Source organism: Andrena cerasifolii, chromosome 5 (genome assembly GCF_050908995.1).
Source record: "Andrena cerasifolii isolate SP2316 chromosome 5, iyAndCera1_principal, whole genome shotgun sequence".
Lineage (NCBI taxonomy): Eukaryota > Metazoa > Arthropoda > Insecta > Hymenoptera > Andrenidae > Andrena > Andrena cerasifolii.
In genome coordinates this window covers 4,556,365-4,582,709 of record NC_135122.1, presented here as the reverse complement: position 1 = coordinate 4,582,709, position 26,345 = coordinate 4,556,365, and the positions used below count along the sequence as shown (strand labels likewise).

At 35.9% G+C, this 26,345-nt stretch overlaps 2 protein-coding genes across 2 annotated transcripts; one reads left to right on the top strand and one right to left on the bottom strand.

Moving 5' to 3' along the window:
* Positions 1-4,505: 4,505 nt before the first annotated feature.
* Positions 4,506-16,034, bottom strand: LOC143369287 (uncharacterized). Its single transcript, XM_076813045.1, has 13 exons — positions 15,875-16,034; positions 15,487-15,681; positions 15,235-15,372; positions 15,026-15,166; positions 13,634-13,783; positions 13,418-13,549; positions 12,492-12,614; positions 12,101-12,400; positions 10,399-10,515; positions 9,806-9,925; positions 8,018-8,173; positions 6,365-6,523; positions 4,506-4,785 (listed from the first exon to the last, which is right to left on the bottom strand). Exons 1-13 carry the CDS (start codon positions 15,936-15,938, stop codon positions 4,706-4,708), a joined length of 1,875 nt encoding a protein of 624 aa, XP_076669160.1. The 5' UTR covers positions 15,939-16,034; the 3' UTR covers positions 4,506-4,705.
* A 1,775-nt stretch (positions 16,035-17,809) lies between these two features.
* On the top strand, positions 17,810-24,600 carry LOC143369285 (uncharacterized). Its single transcript, XM_076813043.1, has 4 exons — positions 17,810-18,111; positions 18,774-19,168; positions 20,157-21,475; positions 21,540-24,600. The coding sequence occupies exons 1-4, from the start codon at positions 18,084-18,086 to the stop codon at positions 21,700-21,702; spliced, it is 1,905 nt and encodes a 634-aa protein (XP_076669158.1). The 5' UTR covers positions 17,810-18,083; the 3' UTR covers positions 21,703-24,600.
* The last annotated feature ends 1,745 nt before the right edge of the window (positions 24,601-26,345 follow it).

Below are 26,345 nucleotides of genomic sequence, written 5' to 3'. Positions count from 1 at the left end.
TTACGTTTATATTTATTTTCCCGGCAAATGCTGCTGTCGACGTGAGTGTACGCTCAAATTTGTGAGTACGTAACTGTACGTTACTGCATAAGATTAGTTAGTTATGGACGTTAATTATATAACATTAGTCTAAACTTTGGGGCGTCTAACATTAGTCTAAACTTTGCGGAACGCAGTGAACATAGGACGTCTACACTGCATTCCATATAAGAGCATACTCGTTTCGCGTGCAATTATAGCGTAAAACAATTTTCATCTTCTTCTGATAATGATATTAATATCTTGTGCATCTTGAAAACTATAGCAGATATAAAAGAATTATTAGAAATAAAACTTAACGATTTTTATGCCCTATAAAACTGTGTAATCAAATTATTTAAAATTTGTATTTTAAACAGGGAAATATTTCTCACCACAAACTTTAAACAATTCGGTTACATAGTCTTATACAGCATAAAAAAATCATTCAATTTTCTTTATAACAATTTATTGTATATCTACTATGATTTTCAAGATATACTGGAAAATACATAGGTAGTGGAACAGTCATTAACCTTTAAGGGGTGTTTTCACCCTGAAGAACTGAAACCGAACACAAACGAAAAATTGACTAACTTCTATTGGGGTCCTCTACAAACCTGCACAGTTTCACAAAACATCGGAATATTCGGGTAACCGAACTTCCTTTCGAGATGTTTCTGCGTGCCATATAGGATGCGTCGCCGAAACGAACCTATTGTATGTACAAATGGAACCTTCCCTCGGATGCTTTCTTCCATGAAAATGAGGTAACATTGAATAGCAACGAAAAAAGAGCAAGGTTCGTGGCTTTTTCAGGCTAGCTTACGTACACAAAGTCACACGTTGAAGAAGCTTCGAATACCGAAAGTACACCGGCCTCAGCGATAGCGTCACTTCCTAATCGCACGAATGGCTTCTAACCCATTTCACGAGGAAAGAAGCCAGGTCGAGCTTCTATCGGCTGTCCATCTGGTTGGCGTGTGACCTTTTGCATCCTTATGCACTCTGCTTGCGAATAACGAATGGGACGAACCTTGTGACTGATAGAGCGCCTGCTGCTCGTTTCACCCAATATCAGATAACAAGATACAGAAACTTACGAAATGGATAGATGCCCTTTAACCTATCGATTTTCAATTTCCATTTAATCTGCTGGCATGCCTACGGCATTTCTTTTCACGCCGCGTCATCGCTCCTTAACTTTCGGATTTTGCCCACGAAGACTGCGGTAGTGAAGAAATAGATTTCACATTCTGACTTTATAAAAAAAGGAAGAAAAAATAAGTGTCAGGACAAAACAAGCTGGGTCTCATATTAGGGACCCATTTTTTTTTATTCGCCGATTCACGCGCCGTGAGATCGCTCATGGCTCGCCCACTCGCGCTCGCCAAGCCGACTCGCCGAACCTGGGCAACCCGAGCAAACTTGCCGAACCTGGGCGACCCGAGCAAACTCGCCGAACTTGGGTGACCCGAGCAAACTCGCGGATACACGTGCCGTGTGATCGGTTATGGATCGCGGACTGAAGCTCGCCAAGTCGACTTGCCGAACCTGGGCGAGCCTGGGCGAGCCGAGCAACCACGCCGATCCGCGCGCCGTTTGATCGGTCATGGATCGCCGAGTCGTGCTCGTCAAGACGAATCGCCGAACCTGGGCGAGCCGAGCAAGCTCGCCGATTCACGTGCCGTCTGATTCCACCTTTCCACGAATCTACGCTTAGCGCAATGCACTCAAAACTCCCTTTGATGTGTGGAAGAAAACCGATAATGTCGGTTCAGGCCATGTGCCTTCACCGGCATTCGCGAGTCGGGTCGCATACATCGAGTCATCACGAATGATACGTCCACACTAGCATATGCGTTCGCGCTCACCCTTCCTGACGTAGAGGCATGCGGTCCTGTCCACCGTTTCACCCGTCCACATCAGAATATTCGTGCGCGTTCAGCCTTGCTCAACGTATACTCATTCTGGTTTGGATCCGACTTAAGGGATGTGCCTTGACCTCCCGCGTCAGTGACGTTATCGTTATGACGCATGCGGGCTGAAACGTCATCGGAGGTTTATTCTGAGAGCATTGCTCTACTAATGAAAGTTGCCTTAAGATTCGCGGCTAATCCTATGATCGCGTGCTTACTATTGTATCCTGCAGTTGACCACTAGATTCTTAACTGGGCAATTTCCACAAAATAATCAGAGAAATCGTAAATTATTCCATTTAAATTATATGTTAATAAAAGAATTCTTGAGTGATGCATCAATAGTCATCTCGTTATAATAATGTTTTTAGTTTTTAAACTCGCTTGTCAAAAGATGAGATTGAGACCTATCATTCATGAATGTAGTCTGCTTTTATTCTAATATGTTCTCACCAGAAACTGACATGTATTTTTGTCAAAAGAAAATGTTAACAATATAACAATTTACCTAATGCCCAAACTGACAAATTGTAAAGAATATTTATGAGATATAAAAAAATGTTTCATAAAAACTGATACCTTTCATTATTAAAGTCGAGGTTATTAATATTGATATAAGCTGACATGCATCGGTATTACAGTAGGATTTAGTACGTCGTCGATCTTCTTGCTATTCGTATATCAATGCAGATATTTCACTTATAGTTGCGTCTTAATTATATTATCTTAATTTAGATTGCTAAATATGATGGATCCGATATGAATAGGTACAAATATTCCCGTATTAACGTCGAAGCTCAGAATAATTCGTGTAGGTATATATTAGTAGCGGATCTCCATTTATCGATCCTAATGACAGCTAAGTTGATTATACCTATTTCAGCAGTAACGGACTTTGTGATTTATTAAGGCTAAGTATAACTGTAGGTTAAATTTACCCTGCAAGACTGCTGAAATATCCAACGTGCCAGCCCACCAATTTGCCTTCTATCAAGACGAATAATCACCAACAATAGGTTTATACTATACTACGGCAATTCGCGTAATCAGTTTGCAGAACTCCTTTATAATAAGGACTGGCAGATACGGATACTAATTGAAGCACAAATTTTAATTCTCCGTTTTCGAGAAAATTGAGAAATTCAAAATATATTGAAGTTCCTGGCCTGAAACGTGCGCTGAGTTAAGGCGGATTCACATATCAATTCCACAACGGTTCAGTGCCGTCAGTATCAGCGATAAAACATACCGTTCCACTGTTTGGGAACGGAGCATTTACGCTTGTCCGTGTCAGGTACTGACTCTGACGCGCAGAGACCACTGACAGTGAACCGTCACGGAACTGACATGTGTGAGCCCGCCTTTAAAGCAAACGCTTCTTACGTACCTATGGTAAGGCCCACGCGCATCTAACCTATAGTGCCTATCCGAGATATAGTGACTTACGTGTGAAGTCCCTCAGCGGGGTCTTACCCGACACCTTGTTGGGTACTGGCCGCTAAACGTGCCCCCCCCCCCTACTACCTCTTGCAGGATTGTATTTAGAGAAGACCAGGACAAAACCGGGGCCTTAACAGAAAATAAAACAGAAATTGAAGATACAGTTTATCATTATTAAAAGACACCAATTAAACTTTGCTACTGGCTATTAAAAATTGTCTCGTATTAAATACAAATACATTTTAGTAAGGTATATGTACTGCATTAGAACAGTAGTGGAGAATTTATGAATCAATATAATAATTAATCAAAGCTTAATTGATGTATTTTAATAATGATAAACCGTATCTTCAATTTCTGTTTTATTTTTTGAGGTAGTAGGGGGCACGTTTAGCGGCCAGCAGCCAGTAGGGTGTCGGGTAAGGCCCCGTTGAGGGACTTCACACCTAAGTAACTATATCTCGGATAGGCACAATAATTTCGAATACTATTTTTCTTGAAAAGTGGACTTTTTTTTAATGCTAAACATTTTTTTTTATTTTAAACCTCAATTGCTGTAAAGTATTGGAAATCCTATGAGATCTTAAGCTTCGCTTTTCTTTCGAATAGTTGAAATTAATGTTCCACCCATAGGAAGTTTTCTTTATGAATTTCGAACGGTGTGGATCGTGGTATTCCCATCAGTCACTGCCACTGTACGGCCATGTTCCTCTTATCGAGCGCCCATGCAAAATGCGGAAGACTTTTTCTCTGAGTCATTCGCCAGTTTAGACGATGAACTTTACTGATTAGTAGAACCGATACTAGGTTTGGTAAGACTTGATTAATTGTGAGACACAATGCTCGCATTACACACACACATTTCTCTAATCCCACTCATCATATTTCAGTGCTGATAACATACATATCAAAAGATTAGTAAGGTAGTTATTAGGGCGTCAAAGATAAGGAAAAATCATTGTGTTTATGGATAACATTCCAAGACTGAACGAAACAATTACGCACTATGAGACAAATCATGGTAAACAGAAACGGCATTTTTCGACTCATGAATGCAATGTAACATATTAAGTTTCAATAAAAAAGTACGGTTCAAATAGGTCAATTTTAATAATAAAATAATGCCTCTTCACTTCGCATTGAACCTAATTTATTTTCATAAGAAGATAACGAATCTTATGTACTATAATATTTTCATGTGCCCTCTTAAATTACAGCATTTAACATGCTTGTGTCATGCCTAATGTTTAAAACTTACTATTACATTACGAATCTGACATTATTATTCTTATATTACATGGCGTTAATTTAACTAGGAAATTTGTGTATTATCTTTTAATGGCATTAAGAAAATTTGTTAATAATAAGAGCACTGGTAGTAATCCTGAAATGATTCTCGTTGTGCCGCCTGAAAAAGAAAAGATAGCATAAGTTCTTTAATTCCAGTTGATACATTATCTTCATAATTAAAAAATATTAATTTTCAAAGTAGATACAATTACTTCTTTGTCTTCATTTTTACATACAGGGCAAACTAGATAATATCAGAAGACAACAAAATGACTAAAATAATAAAAGAACATTATGTTTCTATGTAATAATTGGTTACGTATTATTGCACACTATATTAAATAATTTAAACTATTAATTTCTTTCAACTTCGAAGTCCTATTGGAAAGCTTCTTTTAAATAAATTTACAAATTCCTGAATGCTCAAGTCAATATCGATTAATTAAGTAGATAATAATAGCGTGATCAAGACATTTGCTATCAGTCTCCGACTAAAAGTGCACTGTTTTACACCACCGTACATTGAGTCTCATGTGTGTCGATGATTATGAAAGTGGTGTAAGTAAAAAAACCCCCAAAATTTAGATTTTTCTTATATTATGTTATATTGATTTATACTCCAATATTATAAAAGACGTGTTGCCAAATAGCCGTCAAGTAAGCAGTGGCATGATAGTGTCACTAATACGGCCAAACGCAACAGTCAATATACTTATCTCGAAACAAAAAACACATGACTTACACCACTTTCTTAATCAGAGGCACATACAGTGGCTCGCAGCCATAATCGTACACTCTTTAAAATCGCATAACTTTTTTAAAATTAATCCAAACGACTTGAGTTTTTTTAGAAGCTAGGAAAATTAGTTTGCTAAGTGACGTGATTCGTCGTTTTGAAAAAAAAACACTTGGTCGGAATAGCAAAAAAAAAATAGAAAACGTCGCTTTTTTCAACTTTTTTTGTAAGCCTATAATGAAAATTCAAAAAACTCGTTTGTAGATTGAAGTAAGTTGTATGCGTGCCTAAAATTTCATGAAAATCGGTTAAAGTTGCTCTGAGCTATAAACGCTTAAAGATCGCGGAATAAGGTCGAGAATCGCGGAAATTCCCAAAATCAGAATCGCGGAAATTCCCAAAAAGTTGAAAAAACGACCTTTTCTATTTTTTTTTTTGCTATTCCGACCAAGTTCATTTTTTTTCCAAACGACCAAATACGTCATTTATCAAACTAATCCTTCTAGCTTCTAAAAAAAACTCAAGTCGTTTGGAATAATTTTAAAAAAGTTATGCGATTTTAAAGCGTGTACGATTATGGCTGCGAGCCACTGTATATCGCACATCTGCCAGCAGTAATAAAATTCGTGGCAATACAGACAGCAACTGCAAAACGACATTTCTTAGGACCATCACCGTTCCGTGTCCCTTTTCCTGGGAAAAAAGGTCCGTTTCAGATGGGTTATGTCGCCTTGCAGATACGCTTTATCAGCATTTGCAATCGTAAAAGTTGCAACGCAACTTGAGGGCGGCATGCGAGCGTCGCGTCGTAATTGCAAGAACATTACAACCTTGCCGCATAGGAGCTCCACGCGCGATCCAAAAAACTACTCGTTAAAGTTTCGACCCCTTGTTTCTCTTGCATCGTCGGAAATCAAATGCAAGGAGACCTCTCGATCGGTCACGAGTCAAGGTTACTTACCATTAACCGAAGGTTGAATGTTCGAGCGTATTCTGCACACAGTATCATTTACTCGAACATAATTCCAGTCGCATGCGCATTTGCCATTCTTACAGACTACTTGGCTTTCGTTGGAATCCAGATAACATTCCCCGTGGTTCTCGCAGCTCGTACCAAGAACTAAAAGAACCAAATTCATTTTAATATTTTCACCAGCCTACACGCAAAGTTCTACGAGCGAACTTCAATGGCACGTAATGCGACGGATTTTAATTGACTGACATTTGTGTATGATATTCCCAAAGTAAGGGATCAAACTTTATGGGCATAGTGTGCTGAATATAACGATGAAGAAAGTAAGCTACATGGAGGAAAATGTATTTTTCTTTGAGGTGACATAAGAAGTTTTTATTTTATTTTCTCCAGTCGCTTTCGGCGCTGGGTGCCAGCTGACAAGGTCCTGCCAGACATGACGGTAGGACATAAATAATGTATGAAAATAAAGTTAAAATATTGCCTATCGTCTCCTAAAAAGATTCAGATATTTCACTGAAAAATTAACTAAGAAAACAAATCTTAAATTTACCCATTCTTTTTGGCCTACAAAGTGGTGCACCCCCTTTAGATCTTCTAGTAATTCAATGTTACTTAATTTTAATTTTCATCAATTAAAATATATTTCACGCACTCTATGAAAAGTTCTTCCTTCTTGAAATAATAATTTTAAAGTAAACTTTTTTGGCATATTTCGTGACAGGTTAAATTATATGTTGTGTCAGAAATGTAAGGAATACAGCAACACCGATTTGGCGATGAAAAATGTCTGATTCATAAATGCATGTCAATACTTGGGTGAATCTACACACGCAAGGAGAAACGTCATATGAACGTTAGTTTTCGAGTAATGGATAATTAAAGAAAATGTTCCAAGTGCCCGCCTCGTGCCTCAACACACGCTACTGAACGCCTTAGTACGTCTTGACCTTATCTAATATTTACAAACAATATCCATCGATATAAAGTAGACAAATCTCCGGGCAGTCAGTGCGTTATTCCCGCGAATTATTATTTTCGAGCGCGTGCGGAACTCTCAAGGTTTTTAGGTGTCTGCTTCCGATTGCTTGGGTTTTTGGATATGAATAAGAAGACCGAAAAATAAGATATACGTGTTTTTTTTTTATAGCGGCCCGTTTCCATATTTAGGGGGTGTAACCACCCCCCAAACATGCAAACAGGCCAAAATAAGAAGACACCTGTTTCTTATTTTTCGGTCATCTAAAAGATATCCAAAAACCAAAGTAATCGAAGGTGGATAAATCACTTGAAAATCTTATAACATTGAGGGGTAGTTTCACTCCCTAAACATGCAAACAAGCCAAAATAAAAAGACACGTATTTCTTATTTTTCGGTCCTCTAAAATATATCCAAACACCAAAGCAATCGGAGACGAACATCTGAAAATCTTATAACTTTGAGGGGTGGTTTCACCCCTAAATATGGAAACGGGTCGCTATAAAGGAACACGTATATCTTATTTTTCGGTCCTCTAAAATATATCTAAAAATCAAAGCAATCGGAGGCGGACACCTGGGATACTCTCCTTTCTCCTTGTGATAATCGAAAATACAAAAAGGTTTTAAATATTTCATAATATAATAGTTTATTATTCTCACCTTTACGTTTATAACACTTGCTGAACTTATTATGATGGCCTTCACTACATGCACAAGTTTTATTTGTGGTCGAATTATCAGCACTTATACAAATTGCATCTGACACGACCGCAGAACACTGAACATCTTTTTCACATGGGTCTCCAAAAGACACGACTGAAAAAGCGTTAATGCCACGTATCATTTTATTGCTACAATATTATGTGTGTACACTGTGCAACAATTGAATGCACATGGTAAAGTGTAAAACAAAATTCATTTTGTATAAACTTGTGTAGAATTTATTACATTAACACATTCAAGTTAATGTACTAAAAAGTAACTTCCTTTAAAAATTCAGATTTTGCGAAGGCAAAAAATATGTCATCTGGTATATTAGGAACATTATCTCTGTTTAAATGAAGGTTAATAGGTCATTACAAATGTAGGTGAAGTGATAGTAATAACGTAACCATCTTTTGTTTCACCAATGAAACGGTTCTAGGGGTGAAAACACCCTCTCAAAAAATATTGTGAGTTTTCATATTATAATGAATATCTGTGAAACTGTAAAAGATATCGAAAACAAGTTTTATTCTATATTATTTCCTAATAAATGTTAGAAGAACAAGTTACAATGAGATTCAAAAGTTCTTCGATTGTCGAGAAGCACAGTTCCGCAATACAACAAAAGTTGAAATTGTATGGAGAAAATATGCATCATGGTGTTTCATAATTATTTAACCATCCAGTTCAGATCTCACGTGAAAAAACGAATTGCCAAAAACATTATAAATATTTTTATTTATAACTTTTTCTAATTGTTTAAACAATTGGTAAAACTTTTACGATTTCATAGATCTAATTAAGAGACGTAACTTTTGTCTTGAAACTTTTTTTCTATCTCTTACAGATTGCGTGTTACAAAATAAAATCGAAAAGTATCCGAATCTGGAGGGGTAAATTTCACCCCCTTAGAGTGACTTCGGGCAGCAAAAAAAATTGCGTTGTAACCAGGAGGAAATTGCCTACATATCTACAAAGATTAAGAATTTTTTGAACTTTTGGATTCGCGATCTTCCCTTGTTAGACGCTTACCGCCGATCCCGAAGCGCGAGCTTGTAAGAACTGCGAAAGTGAGTTTCTTCGTCCCAATCTCTCGAAGGCTAACATTGAATTCTTGATGTTCCAAATGCTCGGAAAATATACAGAAAGTGTAAAGAAAGTTGTACCCACAATGGGAGTAGACTTCAACGTCGACGTAGTAACGTTATTTGTAGTAACAAATACTTCAAAAACTAGTATGTGGTCTTACATTTGATATTTCATACTTTAGCTATCACAGGCCTATAATCAATAATATTCTCCTTGAATATTAATATCAAACTTACTTCTTCAATATCCGAGTATTCGCGTCAAAAACTGCGGTTTGTGTCCCCGACACAACCTACCCGATTTTTCAAAACTTATCCCCACCACTCTTTTTCCGAAAATTCTTGATCATCATATTGTAGAATACAAAACGCCATAACACTTTCAATTAAACTATCGATTTGATGATATGAAATCTTACCATTTCTTTTGGGGTGTGTTCTTACCCCCAGGACCGTTTCTTTGCCGAAACAAAGTAGGGTTACATTATTAGCACCACTTGAACTATATTTCTGCAAAGTTTATACTACTATTCAGCATATACTACTATTCTAACTGGACACAGGATTTTGTTTAAACACTCGACTCGCGAAAACTGCCTTTATTTTTTATAATGCGAATCAATGTTGCTTATAGTGATACGGTAATAATTCTTACCTGGTACGCATAAACCAAATGATGCAGCAACATATTTCTCGTTGCAAATGCAACGACCTCCCTTGCATTGTGAGTTTTCGGGTGTGCACTCTGCATTGCTGGTACAATTGGAATTAATACCTTTAACAATGAAAATGTGAATTATATTTCTGACGGCCCATTATTAGAATAAAAATATCACATTCTTTAACAAAAGGGATCGTCCTTAAATTATGTAAGGCTTTTTTTGGGGGGGGGGAGGGAGAATCGCGAATTTCTTACGTTTTCTTACAAGGGGGGGGTAGGCAGGTAGCGTCTTACGTAATATTTTTTAATCTCTAATTTTCAATAAATACAAATTCTAATATTAATATTTCAGAAAAGTAGTTTTAATTTAAATTTTCCGAAACCGAGTTCAATGAATTATATAAACCTTTAAAAGAATTTGAATAAATGACAAAATTAAATGTAAAAAATATTACGTAAGAAGGGGGTTGCAATATCAAATCTTACGAATTCTTATACTGGGCGAGGGAGAGGGGTAAGAAATCGCCAAAATTGCCCTTACGTGATTTAAGGACGGCCCCCAAATTGGGAATTTAAAATCATACAACCTTGATTACATTGGCCCTCCGACTCGTAATAACTGTCTTTACAAACGCAAATGTCATTTACACAAGCTGCATTTTTCGTAGCACAATCGGCGACTGTTTCGCATGGCATTCCAAGGTCTGAAATTAAATTCAACGTTTTAAAGTATATGATGAAGAAAGATCCCCACCTCTGAATCTGAAGAGATTTGTAAAAGGGACTTGCTGCAAAATTGTTTATAACTTTGCAAATTAATGTTAATTTTTTCTATGCAAAAGGAGCCATATGTCGCAAACGTACTGTTTCCTAGAAAAAAAATTGATAAAGTTTTGGCACGGTTGAAGTGATCCATGTATTTGATGAAACCATTTTTCACGTTTTTGAGAAAATTGTGCGCTTGCGACATATGGTTCCTATTTGACTTTTTCTCCTTTCAGCGAGAAAAATATATTGATGCGAAGAGACAAAATTAACATTAATTTTCAGTGTTAGAAACAATTTTGCAGCCTTCTTTTTACCAATCTCCACCCCAATTCACCCCTGAAGCAGAGACCATCACTTTTTTAACACTCTGTACGTACTGATAACTGATATAGGTACATAGTATTAGAAACTGATGATCGTTCATCAGAAAATGTTCCTATACGGAGAACACTTTTAACTTACAGTTCGAAGGGTATTCGTAGTTTGTGAATAATGACATCAGAAGCTTTATTTAGAAAGTAGAGATATCGTCATGTAAACTATTAAAAATTGAGACGTAGCAGATCTGTACGTAGAACTAGGCCTGTATCTACGTATGAACACGACTAATGTTTATTCACTTTGCTCTATATACAGGGTGTTTTTTAAAAAGGAGTCTGGGACATACGAGGTAGATACTAATCACTAATTGTAGTATAAGTAGAAAATGCTTAATGAACGTAGGTTGAAAAATTAACCCTTTTAATTAGAAGCTATTTTCAACGATAGCAAGGCAAGTGATTTGCCATCTTTTATTCAAAGCATACACAGTGAAAACGAAATATTATTTCCACACAATCTAACTTCGATGTTTACAAAAGATGTTCTACGTATTCCCCTTCCTTCCCCACGAACAGTTCGCATCTATGAGTTGCGAATTCTTAAAAACAATGTGGTCTGACCTTATCTAGCATTTTCCACTTACTCAAGTGAAACTTGCAGTAATGCGTCTCATAAGATTACGATATTACAACAGAACTGTAATTCGCAATTATGAATTGAAGTAAATATAACTGATAATGTAGTAAAATGATTTCGTGTTTTCACTTTGTACAGATGTAATAAATAAATGGAAGCAGGCAAATCACTTTCATTACCAAAACTGGAAATCTCTTCTAATGCTGACAGAGTTTACTTCACTCCCTTAATTCAGTGAGTACTCTTTACCCTGTACGCACGAAAAAAATTAAATCAAACGTTCTGAATGGCAATATTATAATGAGTAGCTACTTCATCGAAAAAAATATACAAAATTCTAGCACAGTGATTCCCAACCTGTGGGTTGCGAAGTGTTTTCTGGGGGTCGCCATGGTTTGTTTTTTTTTTTAATATTATTAAGTTAGAATCAAATTCTGAAATAACTATTTTTAATGTGTTTTCTTTACCTTATTAAATTTACCTTACCTTATATGAGAGGGAGCAAGTTATTTGAATATTACGAAAGGAGGTCGCGACTCGAAAAAATAATTGCATTTCACTTACCTGCTGCACTTTTCACGCACACAGTGCGATTAGAATTCGGGTGACTTCCACTGGGACAGGAACATATATTGTTTATACACGAAAACGTACTATTCGCACCATCAATGTAACAATCAATGTCTTGTTGACATTCTTCCTCAAGACCTCTCTTTGTCCAACAAAACAATTCAGTTTCGTTAAATCGAGATTTCTCGTTACAGAAACATCCCATGCCGTTTCCCGCCTCTTTACAAATAGCATCTGGTCCAAAAATGCTGCAGTGTATGTCCTCGGAACATTGGAATGTATATTTCCTTCTGGCTGCGGTTAGTGTAAAAAGTCAACTTTTAGAATTATATGTCTTTCAAGGAATACGGTATTATACAAATATCTTTGTTAATGCGTCATATACCCCTCTGGCAGTTTCGGTTGTCCAAAGATATAACGTATCCCGCTTCGCAAGTCCATATACCATTTCGACATTCTGAATTTTCGATAGTATTATTCTCTGTGGCTTGGCACGCTTCTCCGAGCTCTGAAATAGTATTCACTTACGTTAGGATATGCTTTCCTATTTTCTACGAAAATTTGACAATATTGCAGGAATACAGGGACCTTATATTTATAATATTTCTAAAAACTGATACCGATGGGAATAAGTGTTATTTTGCAATTTTGCTTATGAAATTAATTAAAAAAAGTGTAGCGTGATATTTTTATATTAGTGTTAATTTCGTAAACTCTTCTTCTGCTTAGAGTTATTCGAAGGCTGTCAGCTTATCAACGACAATCGATGTTCAATTCAATTTAATATCTTTTGTTAGCAAAGTGATACTTCCTCCTTGGAGATTAAATCATTCTATTCGTTGTAGGACCAACTGAGAAGTCTGATGGCTGCATTCAGAATGCATAATGTACGTATGTCTCAATTCTACCATGGAGAAATACATGTTTGCATTTACTAAGAAAAGAGTCTAAAATTTCTAACTTTAAAAACATCTTCGTCTAAAATTTTTTTGTTTGATCAAACGAATGGGCTAAATGAAACCACGCAATTTTTATATAACCCATTTCTCTTTAACGTTTAGAGGGCCGGGCTGGCTATTATAGTAGCCACCTAAGAATTTGGATAGTTTGCCGGCTATTTTGGTGGTATATATTCATAAATTTGAAGTAAATAAAATTTACAATTACAATGAAAAAATCCCGGCCCTCTAAAGGTTAATAAAAGTAATAATATCGACTTAAATATTTCCCCTCTCTATTTGAAATTACAACTGGCTGTTGCTAGGTCGACCAGCAATTCTAATACATGTTGAACAATAAAATTTGACTTACCGGGAACACATGTTCCGTTTTCTTCCATGAAGTGTGCACGCTTACAAATACATGCTCCCGAAGGCCCGCATAATGCATTGTTTAACATTGTACAATCTTTGTCCGTTGTGCAATTAGTGGCACGGGAATTGTCTATTAAAAAATTATATTTATGTTAGTACGCATTTCTTATGTACAAGGTATTGGTACATAACAGTACAGAACACGTGTACAAACCTTTTTCAACTGCATAACTTTCAAACAAATCATTGGTACTGTATGACTCTGGCGCACGTTTATCGTTTGAGACAGCGCATTTAAAATCATCGCAAGACGCGTTGCTGTTAAATGTACAATCATTATTTATCGTACATGCGTCGCCAATTTCTATGTAACACCAATAGCAAAATCATATAACGTAATTATTAACTATCGCTAAGTATATTATAATTATTTTTGACAATATGGTAATAGTGGATATGTTATAGTGCATGATAAGAACGTGTCCTTTCTACCTTGTTCCTTAATATTCAATACGTACAATAAAAATATTTAACCCTCGGTGGTCACACCTTCTTATAATCGGGTCATTCCACGCGAAGTCGGACACTTTTCGGAGTAACATTTTCGTATTTTTTAATTTTTTAACTTTTGAGTGATAACTGTACATTCGTAATATTCATACAATCATGCTCTAATAGTACTTTTCTAGAAATGTAAGTTTTGATATGTATTTAAAAAAATAGTTGTGGATAAAAGTGATTGTCGATTTTGGTTAAACATTCTCAAATATTTCAATTTTATTATTCAGGTCTAAAAATTGACAGAAATATTGGGAAATACATATCCTGGGTTGCGGTACACTCCGTGTGACCACGAAGGGATAAATAAACTATGAAAGAACACAATTTTCAATGACAAACTGTTGTTACATTTTATACCTCGCAATGTGTTTTATGATGAAAATTAATAGTTGTAGTATTAACAAGCTTCTAATATCAATTTAAAAATACCACAGTAGACATCTCTGTCTATTTAATCTACTATTTATCAGTGTGTAGTGTGTAAACAAATTATTTATCACGGCTTTCACAGATGATTCTCCACACTTGGATTGCTGAAGATCTGTTAAAAAAATATGCCTCAAAATTGACCCTGTCCTACAAATTGCGGGTCAATTTTTTTATGATAACATGTTTAATTCACTAAAAAGATAAAAAGTGTCAAAGGAACTATGTTCCAACGAAATGTTCCAAGGAACGAAAAAAATTGTTCCTTTGGCACTTTTTATGCTCTCAGCGAGTAGAACACATTATTCAATTAAATTTCGAGGTCAAGGTCAATTTTGCGGCACATTGTTTAACAGATCTGTACTGATTGAAACGTGAAGAATCACCTGTGATAGCCGCGACAACTATTATTTTTACACCCTACACGAAACCTCTTTCGTTGTCACAATTGACTTCGTGGTATAAAAAAAAAATGTGGAATTCATAAATTCAAACTAAAAGTAAAAACCGAATCGTCCTTATTGAATACAGCAATTTATGATTGCATTTTCTAATATGAATGTATTGCGAATGCAGTATGTATTGACCATCGAATCAGACAAACTGAGAAAATCCTTACTCTTTGCTTCTGGGCGACAGGTTCTATATTCTCGTTGGTAAAACCCGGGGCTACATTTGCATATTCCGTTATTGCAAAATGCTGCCTTGTAATCGGCATATACATAACAATCATCGTCCTTATAACAACGTTTATGTAATCCTGTAAGAGCGTACATTACGAACACCTTAAAACATCATTTCAGTTGCGTTGTACAGTCCATTACGTACCTGTGTATGCATTACACCTTCCGTGCATGTAATAATATCCCTCGGCACATTCACAAATATTTTTTACGCAAGTGCCACCACTGTACAAATATCTGGAGCACTGTATCGATTCCTCACAATTTTCACCATATCCAGCAACTATACCATTACAAAAACAAATTTAACACGCTATTTCGATTTACCATTTTTTAATATCCCATATTTTCCATTAAACGTTCATTAGTAATGGAATTTGTTAGGTGAGATATATACCTCTAATGCATGACGTCATGTTTCCATTGTAAATATAACCAGCAGTACATTGACACGTGCTACTGATGCAAATACTGTTAATTACAGTACAATCTAAATTAGAATTGCATTTCCAATCAATAATTTCCTTCGTATATTCTTCCTGAACGTCAACACCATCGTTTCGTGGTTTGCTACCAACCATAGATCCTAAAACTAATTACAAAATTCAGGATTAAATAGGATATAAATTTCACTACTATCATGCGGCATGGCGTGTATAATTAATTCCATAATTAGGTGGAGTTCCGAATTTTATAGAGGAGAATGACAGAAAAATTGCGTTCATCAAGAATGCATGAGTGACGTTACAGAATAACAGCGATTAAAAATTTGTATAACAACTTACCTACGTGGAGAGAACACTGTAAACACAATAAGAGACGAAATACGGCATCCCGAACGCGCACCATGTTTCTCACATCTGTTTCTAATCGAAGCGTCCAAACTTGTGGAGCGATTCTAGAACTTTTATCAAGACAGCCGTATCTGATGGAAATCGCACACCTGCATCGCTATCGACACGGTTATCAAATTGTCCGGAAAAAAATTCGTCATAATCATTGAATTTTGCGTTCAGGAATCGTAAGACAAGGGAAACTGCTTTACGACACCTATATTTTTCAGATAAAACGATAGCGTACCACGTGCGATGTTTCCATTTCAGCGCGCTAAACAATCTTAAGTATAATAGGCTTTCTTATCTAATGTCTTTTAACTAAGTTTATAACAATGTGACAAAGTCATTTCTAGAAACAATACAGTTTATTCCAAACACTGTAAAAATTATATAGAATAAGGGAGACAAATTAGCAGCACAATATGAATTCAGAATAATAATAATAATAGTCATAATAATAGTAGTAGTAATAACAATAATAACAATAATAACAATAATAACAATAATAACAATAATAACAACAATAATAATATTAATATGAATAAGAATAAGAATACGAAGAATACACAATAATAATAATAATACTAAAGATGATGATGATAATAATAATGATGATGATGATGATGATAATAATAATGATAATGATTAAGAATAATTCTTTATTGCGTCAGTAGATATTAAGAATAATAACAAGAAGATAAAAAAAACCAATACATATAAGAAAACAAGAAATGTAACGAAAGCAAACATGAATTAGGTATATTGTACCTCTATTAATTTGCAGGATATTTCTTAAACACTTAGGTATGGACTTGTATAATTTCTTTAACTTTTTTACCTAAGTTCTATGTATTTTTCGGTCACTTGATCTCTTAAACCCTACAGATTGTGAAATGATCGTCCATCTGTGTAAACACTTCTGCCTAATCAGGCAGAATTCGTTCGAAATGTTTACTATGGTGTTCAAAGCAGGTCAACGCGCACGGTTATTTCAAAGGTCCAACATTCTTCGATGAAAAGCTGCCTAGCGGCGTTACTGTCTCCCCGGAGAAAGGGTAGTAGGAATAGTCCCACCTTAGCTGATGCCGTAGCGTTGGAGGGGGAACCGAAACATGTGTTTCAGGAGTGGTTTTCCCCTACTTGGGAAGGCCTGTACTAGAAGGTCGAATAACCGCCGAGAGCCTTTGCAGTCTGACCCGCGCGCGGGCGCCGTTGCTCGGTCATCGATTCTACAGAATCTGAATTTGTTTATTTTTTCATCGTGTCGATATGAAAGTGACACCAACGGACTCCCGATTACCTGATTAGAGGCAATACTTTTGTTTCAATTTAACTTTTCCCTCAAGTGTTCGCAATTCCCCTGCTCTCCCCTACTGACCCTTACCTATTGTTTAACTCCGACTTTCTCCGCAGACATGCATCATACTCACCATCCAAACGCTACGTAACTGTAAACACTGTCTCATCACTCACATCCCTGCTACCCGTCGTCATCCTAGCCAATGCGTTATCTAACTAAAGTCCTGCACTTCTGCTCTACCCCGTCATCCCCTCTCTTACTTCCCGAAATCCTTAAAATCCCACTACATTCCCGCATCCACTTGCATTACTATTCCGAGAGCCACCAGTCTCAGTCACGGAGTCCGGTTTAAAACAGCTGGACCTCGAATATTCTTAATTTAGTTTAATAAATATGTTATTCATAAAACGGTGGTTTGAATTATCCTTATGTCCACTACAGCCCTTTATTAATTTGTCGCTTATACTGGTCACATTGCTGCTGTAACTTAGCTTTATACTTTTCATATTACTACTTCTCTTCTATTGTCTGCATAGAACTACTATAGGCTGCATATTTCTTCAGTTATCAACGTTAGGTGCTCAGAGTTAAAACTGGAAAATTTAGAGAACGTATAACAATTAATAAGAGGAATAGGTTTCTTTGTTGACAACGAGCATGAAATAATCATGCGTGACCTATACGAGATATAAGTCGACCCGTGGACATCTTCCTCGTAGCGTGAAACTTGTGGTAGGGGGGACAAGTTTGATCTCAGAAGCGATCTTTTCCTCCTCTTTTCCTCCTAATTTGTACTTTTGCCTTTACCATATAATGGCCTTTCATCCTGAGTAGCTAGTTTGCAAGTGATTGTCCATCATGAAGGAGCAGTGGAGCATCAGTAAGGGTAAGACTTCCTTCTCTGCTTCAGACACTACATTTCACTACATCACATTGCAGTCAATTTAAATAAATTTTCTTCATTTGCGTCGCTTGCGGGGGCAGACAATTTCCCTCGACTTTTAAAATTAAAATTCAATTAACGCGACTGAGTAAAGCGCTAGCTCTTTAACTTGCATTTCAGTGAAAATACTTGTTGGAGTAATGTTTAAGGAAGCAAGAGGAATTGTAAAAATTGTTAATTCAAGTTTTGTTAAAATTCTTAACTTGAACTCGCGTAAATGACAGTTGAATTTATATATCGTGCCAAAAGAAACACAAAGTGAGTGAGAAAAGTGAATATTTTTAAACAATTGAGAAAGAAAAAATATGTTCCTCGCTCTAATGTTAAATTGTACCAGTGTACTAGTATTATGAACGCATCTTCTTTAATTTAAATATGTTCTAATACCTTTACAGATAAAAGCTTCGATAATCAATATAGAACTACATCCAAAAGAAATTGAATTTAATGTTAATGGTGTTTTATTTAAAATACTGATTGTATTTCATTAAAAGCGATAGAGAAATGTACGACACTCCTCTAACCAACACTTTCGTCCATATTTCCATTAAGTTGTTTCACTGATATACACTAACGAAATTTTGCTCCTCAATGCCTCTGTGTAGACAAGCTTGTAGCTTTGGAGGACGGGACATCTCGCAATGAGGAACACGAATGCGCGAAACCTGCAGGAAGAAGTAATGCCTGCAAACAAGCCATACAGAGTATAAAGTTAATTTTGTATTTGGTATTGTTGATGATCGTCGGATGGACTTGTTATTCAATATGGAAGCCTTATCACGCCCAATCGATAGAGGTCAAGGTTACGGACATTATTCAAGAACCGAAATCGCAAAATTTACTTTTACTCAAAGAACAACCAACGCACGAAACAAGTACCATCGCAGCAAGACCATTTTACGGATCTGAGGACACGTTGAAGAGACAAGATGAAGGCGAGACGCAGTATGATTTACAAAAATTTGTACCTGCCGACCGGGACGAGATCTTTAACAGTGAAGTTAGTATCGTTAATTCTGCAAATGTAAAATGCAATAAATCCTCCATTATCCGAGCTGATAAGGAAATGAAAGTGGACAACCGAATTTTCAAACAGTGCACCAAATTTCGGCCGTTAAAGTTTACGTATTTAATATAAAGTTGAACTTAGATCAATACTTTTCCAACTATACATATTTTCGATATAAAAGAAAAGAATCAAGCTTGCAGATTCGAAGCGTTTTAATAAATCGTTCCTATTCTTTTATGCCGGTGATTGTTGATTACACTAGTTTACAGTCGTTTTGCGCAGCAGATGCCACTATTTTTTTTCTTATGTAAAATGGCCCGCTGATTATGAAAGTAATGTCTAAAATTTATTCTATGGACACGTTTTCGAAATATCGACAGGTGAACTTTTTACCTGTCTGTCAAAAAGGTGGTCCCACTTAATTGCGAATATCTCGTGTTGCGAACGACCGATATGGTCGAACATTATATCAAATTAAAGATAATTGAATCACCAACAAATGTGCCTGACAACATTTTCATATCGGTTATGAAATTAAAACATTTATAGACCTTATTTTCAGAATCAGCGGGCCATTTCACATAAGAAAAAATTAGTGGCATCTGCTGAACATTTCTATTTTATTTTGTAAACTAGTGTTATCCAACATAATATATACTTGTGCAAAATTTGTTACAATTCCACCGCTGCGAAGCTAAGTAATTATATCGTGTCTAATATTGATTCTTAGGACTTCAACAGCGTTATTATAATTTCTAAGCATATACGCATTGTCCAGCTCATAGTGAATGATTTTTAACAGAGTTTGTTTTTATTGTTGTAAAAAGACGCGCGAAGCTCTAAATCTTATCTATTTAGTTGTGCATATTTATTTGTAGCACTTGAAAAGACCGTCCACTATTTTGATACGCTTTTCCATCCAGAAAACATTTTACAGTCACATTTTTACAAACATTTTACATCGACTATAATTTTACAGAACACCGAGTCTTCTCTTGGCTGGCCAGCTTATATTGATTACCCTACTTTGCCAGAAGCAATGAATTTCCCTTTCTTTTTTCCATCGTTTTCCAGTATGGAAGTGGATGAACGTGAGAAAGAACCAGAGAGTTCAGAACGCGCGGAGAGATTGTTCGACAACATAAGCGAAGACTCGCAGCAGTTGGAAGAACAGGAAAAAAATCTCTTGGACAATTATATGCTACTATCGTTGTTAGTGCAAAATGCAGCAAGCATTTCGCAAGGTTTGAAAGATTCTAAGGAGGTAGTTGACCCTAAATTCGAGTTCGAATTGGAGAATTCGGGTCCACTAAAAATTGTGGATACGGGTTCATTCGAATGGGAGCATTTGAATCGATTCGCATCGAAGGATTTGTCTTCGTTAGAATGGGATGATTCGGGTCGATTAGAATCACAAGAGGAAATTGGCAGCGACCTGGAAGACTCGGAAGGAAAAGCAAGTTCCACGCGAACTGACGATAACTACGAGAGTGCTACTTTGAATATTTTAAACAATACTCATAAAATTGTTCCTGAAGATAGCACTGAACCGGAGCAAGAAGAAACACTGATCAAATCTAACGAGCAAATGCACGAATCGATGGTCGCCTGGGGGGAAGAAGGTAAATACGAAGAGGAGCAATCGTTGTTAGAAAAAAGTGCTATACGAAATGCGGAAACTTTTGAAGATTACAGCGAGGACGTTGATCAGAGTTACGAGCTCACATCGGCGATATTAGAAATAGCGAATTCGGGTCCACTTGAAATTGTGTCTCCACTAGAATGGGATGATTCGGGTCGATTAGAATCGCAAAAGGAAATTGGCAGCGACCTGGAAGACTCGGAAGAAAAAGCAAGTTCCACGCGAACTGACGATAACTACGAGAGTGCTACTTTGAATATTTTAAACAATACTCATGAAATTGTTCCTGAAGAGCAAGAAGAAACATTGATCAAGTCTAACGAGCAAATGCACCAATCGATGGACCCCGGAGTTGTGGATGGGTTTGATCGAAGTGCTTCCGAAGAACGTAAACACGATGAGGAGCAAGCTACTGGAACAATTGCATCAGGCGAAACCGAAGCTGAAATAGAAGATGATGGAACTCCACAATTTCCATTTAATTTTCGTGACTCCGTCGAGAATACACACAGTTTAGGCCTGCATTCGGACACAGGCGGATCTTCATTGGAGAATCAGAGTGATGAAGCATCTGAGTCGGATAGTTATGACTGGGAAACATACAACTCGCTTTTAATACAGGCACAGAGCGCCTGCTTTGGAACAAGTTTTCCTTGGTATGTACTTGTTATTAAAACGTTGAGGGAGCATTTTGGAAATGATTTTTCGTTATTGTTGCAGGGTGCTGATAGACCATGAAGATAATAATAATAGTTATGATAGGGGCGCACAAGATAGGTGTAACGAACATACAAAGGCATTCTGCGAATATTGGAACCGAACACTAAAATTGGCTGGTTGCTCAAAGTATAGCTTAGTTATGCTAACGCCAGTGCCCATCTAGTGCCACGGCGCACAGTGGGGCTGGAGAGGAACAAAGTCTTAAGGGTGGACCCCACCCGGAAGCCACGAAAAAGTTTGGGATTTTTTTGTTCGTATAAATAAAAATATTGGGCATTGATTTTTTACACAGTGTTAAAGCAATCTTTAATTTGATAGAAAAAAATTTTTTTAATGGAAAATTATACAAAATGGCGACGAAAAAAATTTGCTTCCCGGAGCACTGCAAATAATACTGGCTCACAATCCCGGGAATGACTGGATCATCTGAGAAGGAAATACAGCAAATATATATAAACAGGAATATATTCTCTACAACCTAGCGCAGGGTTTTAGTGATATTTCAATTATTCGATTTTTTACAAGCATTTCGGTGCAATTTTTTATGTAACAAATTAAAGTCGATTCTCCAAACTGCTACAATTTCCAAAATAATTCGAATTTTGAGAAAATCCTAAGCTGGGTTGTAGAGAATATATTCCTGTTTATATATCTTTGTTGTATTTCCTTCTCAGATGATCCAGTCATTCCAGGGAGTGTGGGCCAGTATTTTTGCAGTGCTCCGGGAAGCCATTTTGTTCGCTGTCATTTTGTACAATTTTCCATAAAAAAAAATTTTTTCTATCAAAATAAAGATTGCTTTAACACTATGTAAAAAATCCAAGCCCAATATTTTTATTTACGCGAACAAAAAAATCCTAAACTTTTTAGTGGCTTCTGCGGGGGGGGGGGGTCGCGCCTTAAACTGAAATTTGTATATTTGTGTATCCATCACTGTGCCCTGGTAGCTAATGGATCAACGTATCTAATCTATATGACAGATATACCATATTTATGTTAATTGCAAAGAAAAATTGATCTGAAGTTGACCTTTCGTATTCTAACGGGAATCGTGTCAAAATTCGTACCAGATTGTCGATTTTTTTTTTACTTCCTCCAGATATTTTTATTTTTGTACCTCATGTATTTCGAATGTGCATAGTCTCAGCTTATTTGTGACATAAATACTTTGTGGAAACTCTTCGCCGTAATCCCACTATACAACTTCGAATGGAGCTACCTAGTACTTTAGGTTTTCATTAACTCTTTTAGGTTCATAAAAAAGGACCACCTTCCTCCAGGCTCTAGATAATACTATTTGAAAGCAGACACCATGTACTAATAGCCCTCCAAAAATTGGTTGCGTTTATTTGCAACTTTGGCAAGAAATTTTCAGCATGCATGCAACTTACTTAAATCTACAAACGGGATTTTTAAATTGTCATTACAGGCTCAGATAAAAAAGTTGAAATAGCGAGTTTCCTCCTATGTTCTTCGCTATTCCGACCAATTGCAGTTTCTTTTCAAAACTACGAAACAGGTCACCTGGTAAACTATTCCTTCTAGGTTCTCGAAAACTTTTAAAGGGTATTCAAATACTTTTGTCCGGCACTTGTGCCTACGCAAATTTTTAGGGTCAAAAAAGTTACCACTTTTTCAAACCACCCTACTTCTATTGCTTTTCAGTTACAGTGTAATTTATTTAACTAACAAACAGGAACCCTACATAACATTAAACAACACAACACACTTTTAGAGCCAACGAAAAGTTACCACTTTTGAACATTAATAAAAAAATTTAATATTTTGTGGGGGCACCTTTTGCTTTTAGGACAACCTAAGAAGCAAAAGTGGTAACTTCATTGTTGGACCCAAAAATCGTTACCCCTTTCAATGACATATCCAACTTTTGTTTCTCAGTTAAATAAATTCAACTTTAACTGGGTTTTATACAGCCTTTAATTCCCCAACAGAATATGCATATTAAACATACCACAGTCTCAAACGTATGCTAAAAAATAACAAAAATAGAACAAATCGAAAAAATAGTAACTTTTACAACGGATACTCCATTGCAATGCGTGCTAATTTATGCATTCAAAACTTACCCTACTCTAGAATCATAAAAAGTAAACCTTTGTATCTAATTTATGTCTCTTTTATCAGTATAAGCAACTAATAATTGTAGAAGGAAGGCTACTATCCATTAAATTATTGGTTACACAAAATAGCTGATCATTAATGGATATTCATTAATGTATTCAAGAAACTGTGTATTTTTTAACCTATAAAAAAATTAGTATTATCTACAAATCGAAATATCAGAGGGATTCGTGTTTCTTAGCATTAGAAAGTAAATAAGCTGTATATTGAAGGGACCCTAGCCTGAATGAGTTAATAAACCTTACTGAATGTTACAGGGCTATCTGGAGATTTTGTTACTAGCTATAGTACCAGCGAATGGAGTTTCCCTTCCGACAGTGATAAACATATAAATCTGAATATTTAACGCTTTGAAGAAATAACAGTAAATAAATGAAAGTTAATATACAAATGTAAAAGCATAGTTGACGACCGGGTATGCAGAGTTGTACTCTATTTGGTATGCAAAAGTCAGCCGTACATCCACGGCCACACCGCTCAAAGTGTTAATACTATAATAAAAGACTAAAAATAAAAAAAACTGTTACTGTAGCCTGATGACATTCGCGAAAGAAAGATTGTATCAGCAGGAAAGGTTACAGAAGTTGTCATTCGGTGTGAATAACTCATGGAAAAATATTCAAAATAATTTTATTCTGATTAGCTACTACATTGATTCGCATTGATTAATTTCACAAGCAAAAAGTTTTGACAAACATGACTCCTCCCACTTAGTAGTTTCTGCATTACGTCAAGTACCAAAATGTACAACTTACATGCATGACCGAGGTCAGAAAACTATTAAAACAAATGAATTGCAAATTAAATATTACATACATATCTAAAATGCAAAATACCGAGAAAGTGGAGAAAGGAGAGATGATAATACTTTACGCTTTATGTACCTACTTTGTAATTTAAATAATATTTATTATTTGTTTATGAATTGTATTGTATGCCCATATCCTGACGCAGCCACGAAGAAAAGGCTTTTACGAACTCTCATATTGGTTTGTCTTATTTAACTTCTACTTTACTGTTTTTTTTTATTACAAAAATCACTCACAAAGTTTACCACTGTTTGACGAAATCCTGTCACAGTTTAATTAATGCATCATTCACGCTGCTGCGCATGAGCCTTGAACTTATTTATGCTAATATGTAACGATTTACGCAAGAGTTAGTCTGATAACGTTTCCATACGTCGGCTAATAGGCAATTACAATTGGTTGGTCAGCGATTACGAACTGGTGAAGTAGGTCAGTCTTACCGCGTTTTCGAAAGAGATCCTTATCAAATAACGCACATAACCCTCACAACTTTTTTTATGGTATGCTATAAATTCAATACTTTTACTCGGCGAGCAAATGTAGCGTTCTACGTTAGCGTTCTCTGTAACGCTAATTGTCACATACCTAACTGGACGGTGCGCTGTTTAACACTTCATTTATTATAACGCTTTAATTTTCTAAAAGTTCTAGATTTAGTTGCGAGATTTTGCAATAATTTCCTTAACACGTAAGGAATATTTAAGTTTAAGAATATTTGCATTAGTGTGCGAAAATAATTAATTTCTGAAAATAGTGCGACCGTAGATATTTATGACTGTTGGATACTGATGGGTCCATAGTATCGTGCCAAGGGCAATTGTCAATAGAAATAAAAAAAACCTAGTCTACCCTAGCGTACCTAAGCATTACAGCTGTATATTATAAACAAGTGGAAAACGTTCGACGAAACTACTCGAAAGAACAAACGAAGCCGTAAGATGTCCATTTTGAGGTATAGTCACAGTTAACTGTGCTTTTATGATACTTATTTGGTGCACACATCGCAATACAACACTGAAAATTCTTGTTCGTTAATGACTTCTTGCTATTTTTATAAGTTCCAAAGGTTAACATATTCTGCTTTAGGTCGGTTAAAACACGATATGCGATACCCAAGTAACGTGCGTCCTGACACGAATTTCATTAATTTAAACATATTGTTGAATGGATTCCAAAATTGTAGAAATTTTATGGAAATTTCATTGCAGCCAGTTTACGTTATTATTTTCTTGATAGGGAATTATTAAATGTGTATTATACAGCAGATAACGATATAACTTAAAACTCAAAGCTATTTCAGTATTTTCTTTTAATAGTTTTGCCCTTTTTAAACAATTTGTTAACGTAAATGATAACGACAGTACTACCCATCTTGAAATTTAATGAACTGTGTATATAGCTTGTAAATTTAATACAATTGAAACTTTTTTAAATAAATTCCGCTGTCCCAATATTAGTTTAATGATGAAATATTTAACTTAACATTTATTTTGTACACTAAAATTCTGTGTTTAGGCATGTCATACCTTTATTATTTAAGAAACTTGTCTTTAAAGAACTTTAATAGAAGAATTTGTATACAGGAGGTCTTTATTTAACCTCACTATGCATCATATTAATCTCATAATTATATTCTTACATTTAATAAAAATAAAAAAAAACGAACATAATGCGTTAATAAGCTTCCCGCGATTTCAGCTTAGAGAAGATCATGAATTTAATGGAGGAACGTTGCACAACTGTGTTAATTCACATCGGATCTTTTATATACACTTATTGAAAAACTACTTGTTTGTGCGACTAATATCGGATATAACTGAATTATGAAATACCAGCAAACTACCCCCGCACTTCG